Raw genomic sequence first — 10,915 nt, forward strand, 5'->3', positions numbered from 1 at the left:
AGAGGTTAAATATTGCCTCCTTTGTGTGTTCTGTTGTATCCTAAACATATTCATATTGTAGTACCTGTGACCCAAAGTTTTCATTGATTTTGTTATGATTTGCTTTGTCTCTTAGACTGTGGACCTCCAAGAGGTACTGCATCTTTTTATCCCAGAGCATAGTAAAGTGCCTGGAAAACTTCAGAATGTATGCCATTTGTTAGATACAGACAGGAATGTTTGGACACATTATCTGAATGGTATCTTCTGACTCTTTCTACTCAGAGTTAAATCTCTATCTTTATATACAAAGCACCTTATTTGTACCTCTTCCTATTGTGATTGTTAAGTTCCTTGACCCTAAGGCACCATATATTTAATATTTGTAATGTCTGGCACCATGTTGTGAATGTATTAGACACCAAAGAAATTTTTATTGACAAGGATAATTGACAGGGAGTCATTAAGACAATGAACCACGTCTACAGCTTATAACTTTACTGAATTCTGAAGCATTCTGGAAGTCCTCTGAGAACTAGAGCTATCCTTTAGAGTTCGGGTAGGAATTGGGGCAGGCCCAGGAGGTCTACAGCTAATGAACTAGCTCTCAGATTGAAAGAACTTTAGAAGAGGAGCATCATTATGCCCATATTCTCTTCAAAGGAAAAACTTTCAGTGTAGTTCAGAACCTATCAAGCAAACTGTCACTACCTCAACTGTAAAAAAAAAAATCATGCAGCAGTAGTTTCATTTAGGTGATAGAACATTGGGTGGCTGATTTTTGGGGAGCTTTTACCCTGCATTCTGTTTTTGTTTTTTTAACTGAGCATATATTAGAAATATAATGTAAATGCAGTTTTAAAAATTGGAAACTCCCAACTTTGTTGTTTATTGGGATCAAAAAAAATCTTTATTTTTTTCTTTTTATGGTTGTTCATTGCAAAGCTCTTAGGTTTTGAAAGAGTGTAAATAATTGTCCTTTGTTACTTAATAGAACTGTTACGACTTCAGTTCTCCCTTCATAATTTCTGGAACATGTCCATATTCCTTAGGGTTGTAATAGAGATTTCAAATTTTCAGTTATAAGTGTAACCACAAAATGTGAGTACAACAATTAAAAATGAGAATATTGGTACTTAAAATATTTAATCTTTGTCAATGAAATTCATAGGATGATCAAAAAGCAGAAAATGATATGGCAATGAAACGGGCAGCTTTGTTGGAGAAACGACTAAGAAGGGAAAAAGAAACTCAGCTTCGGAAACAACAGCTGGAAGCAGAAATGGAGCATAAGAAAGAGGAAACAAGGTAAAGGAAATCGTTGTGCCAATTCTAAATCTGAACATTGATGATGCATGGGCATATTTAGAAAAATGTGGTAAGTATGTACTCAAAGAGGCAGTTTCTCATTTATTTTTATTAACGGAGTTTTTTCAGAGTTGTAGTACATAAAGACAACTGGGTCAATGCTGATTTTTGGTACTTTTTAGAAGTCAATTTATTTTCCCAAAGTATCGCCTGATTTTATATTTTTATCCTAAGTTTGAGGCATCTTACTGTGAAGTTCTCCAGAAACATTAATTTAAATGTTTAAAAAGCATTAATTTAAAATAAGTTTACTGGGAGATATACATATCTGACCTAAATAATCTCAAGTACATTTTAAATGAATCATTTTTACCCCAACATGCCAAAATACGATAATTCTCTCTTATCAATCAAATTCATAATTCTCTCCAGTGTCATTTGTCTTTGGCATGCAGAATAAGACATTTAACCATTTGATTTCTTAGGCGAAAAACTGAGGAAGAACGTCAGAAGAAGGAAGATGAGAGAGCACGCAGAGAATTTATTAGGCAAGAATATATGAGGCGAAAACAACTGAAACTAATGGAAGATATGGATACAGTAATCAAACCTCGTCCTCAAGTAGCAAAACAAAAAAAACCGCGACCAAAATCTATTCACAGGGATCATATTGAATCCCCCAAAACACCAATAAAGGGTCCTCCAGGTAACACAGCTTATTATGAGGAGTCTGTTCATAAAAAAACACCAGCTTGGTTTGTCACACCACCTTGATTGTGCTTTGATATGCAAAATTGGATACATAGTTTGAGATTATGCATGTTCCTTATTTGGAAAACCAAAATGAGCAAATGAAGTTTCTAATAAATTAAGTGTATTATGTGTGCATGCATATATTCAAAAGAACAAATGTGAATGCTAAAAATCCAGTTTAAATACTAACCTATTAGGAAACTCTGCCCTCAGATATAATCTCCCTGAATTATTAACTATCCTTTACATACTTGTAAATTTAAGGATAAATGTTATCTGCATGAAATGTACAACAAACATATTGGTATAATAAGGAATATAAGATCAGAGAGTTCAGAAGTCCCTCCTTTAAGATAGAAATGGTAAAAAATCAAAATGTATAACTTCTGCACTTGAGAAAATATCTTTTTTTAAATTCAACATGCATATGCCTTTTTTTGTTACTAATGCATTGATATTGATGGCATTCAAAGAAATATAAGTAAACTGAAAAAGAGAACGATTTATTCTACCAATTGTCATAGGTTTGTGTGCCCCACATACGTTGAAACCTGAAGGTTAAAGCAGGTGCAGTTGACTAATATGAACAGGATTAGCCGCTGGTTGACTGACTGACCTTGCTGGGGGTTCCATGATCCCCTCTCCCTGCCTTTTTGAAAATCAATAGCCCCATGTCTCCCAAAAGCAAAGAGGAATGGCTTGAGTTCCAGAGTCACCTATTCTGTAAGGATATAGTCAATCAAGGGAAATTTTCAAGGCCTCAACATTTCGGGGCTCCATGGTGCTAGTGACGAGGCATCAACTCAAGGGGACATCTACTCGCTCTGCTGACTTGCACTAAGAAAACATACATAATTACTCTTCATTGCTCTGTAAAGGAATGAAATTGTCTTTTCCCTATTCCATACATCCTCTCAGGCCAAAATTGTATAGCTTTTCCCCTCTTCAAAAGGTTTCCAATGCAAAAAGTGATAAAGAACTGGGTATTGTGAAGACAGCACTGGTGTGGGGACTGGGAAACCAGGTTCTATTAATGATTGCAAGTCGCCACAAAGCTATGTGATCTGAGCACTATTTGTGCAAACTGCTTTCCACATCTGGAAAAAGAGAGGCTATATAATAAATAGAGATGAGCTCTAAAATATTTCACTTTTATTTAATAAAAATATTTGGTTATTCTAGACTTACAAAAATAACTGTATTTATTATCTCCAAAATTACTTATGCTGAGTGATCATGACATGTTTCACTGATTTAAATATCACTTCTTCAGAGAAGTCCTTGTGGGACCACCCTACCTACCGGGGCTCTCTTCCCTAATCGTCTTTTATCCCTTACTCCATTTTTTCCCTCCCAACAGTTACCACCTAATAGTATACATTTGTGCATATTCTGTCTTCCCCTTGGAGAGGGCATGGACTTAGAACTCTTTTGGTCACTGTTATACCCTCATTTCCTGGGACAGTACCTGCTTTTGATTAAAAGACTGAATTTTACCCCATCCTAATTGTTGCTTTTATTTTAGCAGTATGGTTTTTAAAATAACTTATTTCAAATAATCTAATTTCTTATCCTTAAAACATTGGCATCTCTTGATTATTACATATTTCATTGTGAAAAGTCAAATCAATTTTAATTTGATTTAAAAAAACCAATTTCTATATAAGCATATTATTTTTAAAAAATCTTTATTAAAACCAAATGCCATGGAAAATTTTAGAGAATTCCCATAGTTACTCTAAACCTGAGGAAAAATAACATAACCTTGACTGTCAGAGAGAACTCTGTCTCTTCTAATCAGTGAAACTATTTAATATACAGTATTGGATGAAATTAGCATCCACCTAGGAATGAGATAGTCCTAAACATATTTTATTCTTTTCCTAATTTTTTTTCTTTAAGATCACAGTATATCTCATATTAACAGTTTACTTTTAGAACAGCAAGTTAGTTTTATCATTGTTTCCTAAAAGTAAGTCCTGGCTAATTTTAAATAAATCGTATATATATGCATGCAAGCATATTATGTGTTTAGATTAAGAGTAAAGAAGAAAGGAAAAGAAACTACAGATGCTTAATTTTCATATGCTGGTGTTATCTAATGAACAGACTCTTTGCTAGTTGCTCCTTTTTAAATTTCTAATTTTGTTTTTATTCAGGATCACGAATTTGTCGTGTTTTTTCAGTCTCTAGCCTTTCTTTGGCATCGCTAAATACAGGTGATACCGAAAGTGTGCATTCAGGCAAGAGGACACCAAGGTAAATCCATAACATATGAATATTTTTTTATAGAAAAGAATATGGTACCTGTGATTATACAGAATTCTAAGTAAAATTCTTTAGTGTTTTCATTTTATATTTTTATAATGACTGAACCATAATTATAAATTTTTATAAGTTCTAAATTATATAAAGAGGTCTATTCATCTTTTAGCGTTTTTTTAGAATTTAGAATTATTGACATTTATATTTTTCATAAGCTATGAAACATTAACGGTAATTCTATGCCAGTAATTGCTAGTATGATTATGATTAAATCATGGTCAGTAGAAACAGCAAGTACGTAGTCTATATAGTGCCAGCCTCTCTAGTTTATTTCCCACTGAATATAAAGAGTTTATCCCCATTATAAAAATTCCAAAGTAGGTTGCTTCTAAACTTAGGAAAGATCTCTTTTGTATAGATATATTATTATATATTACATTACATTATATATTATCCTATCTATAGGATATAGATTAGAAGCTAAATGTCAATATTTCACTACTTTATAATAAAAGGTACTGAATATGATGAATTATAAGGTAGTGAAATACCCATATCAGAAAATAATGTTTTTACTGACAGTCATCTTAGAATTTTAATCTTTGTATTATCATCCTTTTGTGTTAATTGCCGATTTTCACATGAGAAAACATTCTTTCATCAAATATTTATAGAGTGCCTGCGGTGTTCTAGGAACGTGGATGTGTCAGCTGTGAACAAGACAAACAGCGCTGTCATCATATTATTTTTAAGCCTCTAGGTTGATTTTGGTTGATACTCTCACATATATTTTCTGGCCCCCGTTCTTTCTCTGTTTGAGACATAAAAAATATTTTATTTACCATTTAGGTCAGAGTCTGTAGAAGGCTTCTTATCTCCAAGTCGCTGTGGCAGTCGAAACGGAGAAAAGGACTGGGAAAATGCATCCACAACTTCTTCAGTGGCTTCTGGGACGGAATACACAGGTTAGTGCCTGCACATTTTCAGGGAAACATTTAAATTGAGCATACTCATAGATGTAGGCTATAGATGTATACTAAAGAAAGTTTTATTGGCTCACCTTTTGGTCTAAACATAGGAGACTGATAAAAAATAGTGAATACAGGTGGTCACTTTCAGGTAGCTCAGTTTCAGTGATACAGCTCCCCTTAGGGAAGTAGTGACTTGTCCCAGACCAATTGAAATTGGTTTCTAAACAAAATTAGTAATGCCACTTACATCTAATTCGTCTACTTCTGTCTTAAAAATGTTGACTGTTTCTTGGTATAATTTGGGTCTGAAGAAGTTTTAGAGAAGTTCTTTCAGCAATATATAGGTCCTCAGTACCAAATAAAGGCTAGAATCCAGAGTCCTCTCCCTAGGAGTTCAGGTTATCTAGAATTGTGCACCTTTTAATAAGTATCAAGACGCTCTAAAGGCTGGGCATGGTGGCTCACACCTGCAATCCTAGCCCTCTGGGAGGCTGAGGTGGGAGAATTGCTTGAGGCCAGGAGTTTGAGACCAGCCTGAGCAAGAGTGAAACCCTGTCTTTACCAGAAATAGTAAAAATTAGCCAGGCATAGTGGTGCACATCTGTAGTCCCAGCTACTCTGGTAGGCATGCTTGAAATTTAGACAAATTGAAGAACAGACTGTAGGTTAAGGACACTTCTAAAGAAATGAAGCAGGAGAGGAAATGAGAGTAGCATGTTGAGAGAGAAAATGGAAAGGCACAAGAGAGGAAGATACATGAGGAAGAGCAGAGGGAAAAGAGTTTGTCTCCATCCACCTGTGATACAGGGAAAAGGAAGCCCTATAAAGGCCTAAAGAGGTCAGAACTTGGTGGAGACTTCACTCTGTGTCTTTTAATACAGCTTCTTACAGCCAGTCTGACCGTCTTTAAAGCCTGGGATTGGATAATATTTCCATGTTATTCTCTCTGCTTCTCTAGCTTAGATCAGTTGAGCAATCTGAAAAAAGATAAAGCTTTTTCTTGCCTTTTTAAATGTTTACATTACTCATGGACCCTTTCTACTTCAAGCTCACTAGTAACCTTACCATACTTAAGAAAGGCTAAACAGTGTAACAATTATAGCAATATTTTATTTCCAGCAGTGCTCTCAGGAGCAGCCTCAGATCGCTGTAGGAACATCCTCCAGGTGTATCTGTGTGTGGATTAAATAATGTTTTGATTGGAGTACAGCCAGTAAGAGGCTTTTGATTACAGAATTTGGTCTTTTATTACCATGTTTCATCAGTGTGGGAACAATTACATCATTTAAAAATAGTATTTCTGATTTAGGAATGATGTTTTGATTATTGTTGTTAAATCCTTACACCACAGGACCAAAGCTCTACAAAGAACCCAGTGCAAAATCCAATAAACATATAATACAAAATGCTTTAGCTCATTGCTGTTTGGCTGGAAAAGTAAATGAAGGTCAGAAGAAAAAAATACTGGAGGTAAGTATGTTGGCATGAAAATTAAATTGCACAACATTTTAAAACTATGGAGGTCTTCTCGATCAATTCAAGAGAACATACTTTCATAGGCCTCCTAGAATTTCAATAGTATATAAAAAGATCTGTAACTAGGTGTTTTAATGATTAGATTTAGTTTGTTTTCAAATTGGGTTCTAGAGGACTGCAGATTTACTAGCAATAGACTTTAAAATTTGTCATTAAAATAATGTCACAAAAGGTGACCAAGAAATGTAACACAATTATATAAGCTTTATTCAGCAAAATGTTTAAAAGTTTTTATTATTGTTGTTTTGTTTTGTTTTTATTTTTTATTCTGAAGGAAATGGAGAAGTCAGATGCCAACAACTTCTTAATCTTGTTCCGGGATTCAGGCTGCCAGTTCAGGTCTTTGTATACTTATTGCCCAGAAACTGAAGAAATCAATAAACTGACTGGGATAGGCCCTAAATCTATCACTAAAAAAATGATTGAAGGACTTTACAAGTACAATTCTGACAGGAAACAGTTTAGCCACATACCTGCTAAAACCTTATCTGCCAGTGTTGATGCAATCACAATTCATAGCCATTTGTGGCAGACCAAAAGACCGGTAACACCTAAAAAACTTTTACCCACTAAGGCATAGGACTTGGGAAATATTTGCTTCAGAACATTCGTGGTAAATTTGCACTTCATCTTTCCTGCCTATAGAAAATCTTTCTAATTGCCAACAAGACTTTTATTAATTAAAACTGGACATTAAGCTCTGTTGTCATGAACAACTGGAATGTAAACCACAGTATTTTGGAATGCAGAAGATTCTCGCTTAGGTGATAAGTCCAAGTGATGAAGTAAATGTTTTGATCCACAAAGGGGAGATGTGTATGTGTTATTGCGTTCACCTGCTTGATCTTAGATACACTGAAGCACTGAATTTTCGTGGATACTAGTTGGACTTAAGGTTGAAATATGGCTGAGATTACAAATCGTGTGTTTGTTGTTTTTTTTTTTTACCTTTTAATGTACATGCTTGTCTTTACATGGTTTATTTTGCTATTTTTCTCTCCTGGGGGTTTATTCTAAGATACCTTTGTATTTTGTTTCATGTGAAGATCATGAAAGTAGGATATACACCTTCAGAAGTAACTTGCACCTTTCTTAGGATGTTAAGAGAAACACTAGGGTTTAGTTTTATAGTAACCCTCATTTTAATGGTAGTAGAGCATTTGCAAAAATTATTCTGCCAAGCATTTACAGTTCTGTATTTATTATTCACTCAAGTATTAACATTTCTCTATTAAATAAGAAGAGGTATTGTAAAGAGCTGCTACTAGGTTCGCTTTAAACCACATGAGCTTAACCAAGAATATAAGAAGTCGCTGATTTTTTTACACCACTTCTGGCCAACTCAGAATAATTTAGATTGTTCTTTTAACAAAAAAGGCTTTCTATCTCTTTAAGTAAGTCACTTTATAAGCTGGCAGAAGTGAATGACACTTTGAGAGTAGTCTTTCAGGCTGAAGATGTAAGACTTCCTGGAGCAAGTTCTCAAGAGGTCTTTGTTATATTTATAACTGATATAAAATTATATTTAGAATTTTTAAACATGTACAAAGGGCTACATTTTAATTTTAAAATAGCTTCACATTATTTTACTTATATTGGGTTTTTCTTCTTTTCAATCCTTTTCAAGTGGAAAAGCTTAGATTGAGTACACACTTGAAATGTCCTCCACATAATCTTGGTTCCTTAACAGTGTATACCAGAGGGTTAGTTGGGGAAAAACTTCATTCTCAGGAAAAGACTTGAATGATTACGTGACCCTGTTATGTTTCAGTGTTGTGACAACTGTGTTAAGCCAGGGGGGAGAGACAGCATTGTATCATAAATGAGATGCGTAGTTCATTTTCTTTCATGGGAAGTAGAGATGAAAATATATACATTTCTCCTGTTGAGATGTTTAGAGAGAGAACTAATGTCTCATATGATGTAATTACTTATTTTAAAAGAAAAGAATAGGAATGAGATGTCCCTGAGCTGTACTTTTCTATTATTATAAGGCCTTTAGGCATCAGTGCATCTGGGTTATCAACATTTTCTGAAATGCTGTCAATATTTTACTGTAATTTATGTTCTTATATTTATGTATATTTGTTAAAACTGTAAAAAAAATTTCAGATTTTTTTTCCAATACCTGTGCAAGATACATGTGTAGCTCAAAACTATTTGTGATCTACTGTTTGCATGTAAGAGACCAGGATATGTAACTCTTATATTTTAAGTGTATACATATTGTGTATATAATATATGAATATTAAAAATGGGGAAATGCACATTTTACCTTTCAGACAACAATTTCTATCACAATTAGAAGGAAATGATTGTCAAATACATGTTTAGATTAAAACTAGTTTTGAAAATCTAAGTGAATGTAATCAAAATGTGTCAAAAGGAGAATTTAATAAGCATTTTACATTACTAAATTTGTTCATTTCAGTTAAATTTCCCTTATCAAAGCAATCTTTGTGATATTACTTGGCTATTAAATAAAGAAAAATTGGATGCAAGAGAATGGAGGAACTATTTGAAACTAAACAGGACCATCCTTTATTCTTAAATTTGCGCATGTCCAGCAGCTGAATTGAATGAATGTGATGTCTAAAGGTAGAATGTGCATACTGCTGCCAACTTCATTGCTCTCAGTATAAGATTTTACTTTATTAATGCAGAAGGAATATGGATATATTTCTTTAAGTCTGCAGATTTTTTATTATGGTGCAGCTTTTTTTTTAAATTATGTTTTTAAAATTATACAAATGAAAAATATGCCATTTCGTAAAGTCTGGGGATTTTCATCAGCCTTCCTGAAACACACTGGTGCTTTCACCATCAGAGGTCAAATTATTATGATAATTATCCGATTAAATTGGCCAAATACTTGTCAGGATTGCCCGTGCAGCCTGTGAGATTCTGCTACTTGACACAGCATTGGAAAGCTTTTAATTCTCAGTTTTTCAATTTTGTATTAGAATGATGGTTATAGTTTTTATTTGGCTGTTTAAAGTCAAATTCAGCATTTAATTACGGTTTCATGGACACTGTTGAGCAATGTACAGTGTATGGTGTGCCTACCTGTCCACTCCAGAGCATTGCTTACTGATTTTTTTAAGATGCTGTGCTGTAAAATACTGTCATATTTACTATTTCCTGGTACAGTGTAGTTTTTCCCCTTTCATTTGAATAAAAGCATGGCACCAAATGACTCCTTTTCTGTTTCTTGAATAAAATGCATTTTTTGGTAAAATCATTTGAACTTGGGAGAACTCGTCATGTAGTTTTTCTATCCCTTAACCTATATTTAAATTGTAACAATTTGAATATTCTTAAGAGGCAGCTTTTAATAATATTAGACATTGTTTCAGTATTAACAAAGGCAATGTTTAAAAGTCTGTAACCTTCTATGCTTAGGTTGGACAGCCTACACAGCATGATGTATAAATGTCTGTGCTCATATTAATCTTGTCCATATTAATTTACTATCTTTTGGTAAATTGATAATTAAATTGTGCCAGAATTACTGCTCTTTGTCTTTGCAGTTGAATGGCTAGTGAGCTCACTGGGCATCGCTGGCCACGGGAAGCCAGTTCTTGACTGTTACTCTGTAAGTTTCACTTTGATTTTGCTGATTCTGCTTATTCAGACCACAGCAATAAGAAAAAAGAGATCTGATAACAAAAACTTCAAGTATAATTGTATATCTGAAGAAATAGCTGCAGTTATTGGGTTTAAATGTGGCTCTCTACGTTGACAGGTTCTGTAGCTTCAGAACAGAGCTACATTTCCATAATATTTTCTAGTACTTTCATTTTCAAAAATAAAAATATTTACCCCTAAGGTTCAGGCAATATTAGAGAAGTATACACAAACCCTAGAGCCCGCACACAATTTTAGAATGTGTTGCCTGACTAATTAATAGTTCTTAACTGAGGCAAAGGAAAATACTCTGTAGTGAATAGGAACAGACACCTTTACTTCATAACCTGTCTACACAGAGTGAGAATAAAGAATGAAGTCCAGCACAGGAACTGTAACTGATGCTATGACCTAGGAATCAGGAATTGGAAAAACGTCTATGAGTTTGAAATTCTGTCATCCCTCAGAATTGTACA

The 10,915-nt window shown here is 34.0% G+C and overlaps 1 protein-coding gene across 3 annotated transcripts in view; it reads left to right on the forward strand.

The window, feature by feature from the left end:
• The window catches only part of CAMSAP2 (calmodulin regulated spectrin associated protein family member 2), a 76,099-nt gene extending 66,094 nt beyond the window's left edge, over positions 1-10,005 (forward strand). For 2 of the 3 annotated variants that reach the window (XM_045535999.1, XM_045536001.1), the window contains 6 exons: positions 1,151-1,287; positions 1,773-1,993; positions 4,200-4,299; positions 5,155-5,270; positions 6,628-6,746; positions 7,087-10,005. In XM_045535999.1, coding sequence (XP_045391955.1) covers positions 1,151-1,287; positions 1,773-1,993; positions 4,200-4,299; positions 5,155-5,270; positions 6,628-6,746; positions 7,087-7,392 — 999 coding nt within the window. In that variant the 3' untranslated portion in view covers positions 7,393-10,005. The remainder of the gene's footprint in view (positions 1-1,150; positions 1,288-1,772; positions 1,994-4,199; positions 4,300-5,154; positions 5,271-6,627; positions 6,747-7,086) is intronic. The other variant, XM_045536000.1, reaches the window with a different exon arrangement.
• The last annotated feature ends 910 nt before the right edge of the window (positions 10,006-10,915 follow it).

The sequence above is a fragment of the Lemur catta genome, chromosome 23 (genome assembly GCF_020740605.2).
Source record: "Lemur catta isolate mLemCat1 chromosome 23, mLemCat1.pri, whole genome shotgun sequence".
NCBI lineage: Eukaryota > Metazoa > Chordata > Mammalia > Primates > Lemuridae > Lemur > Lemur catta.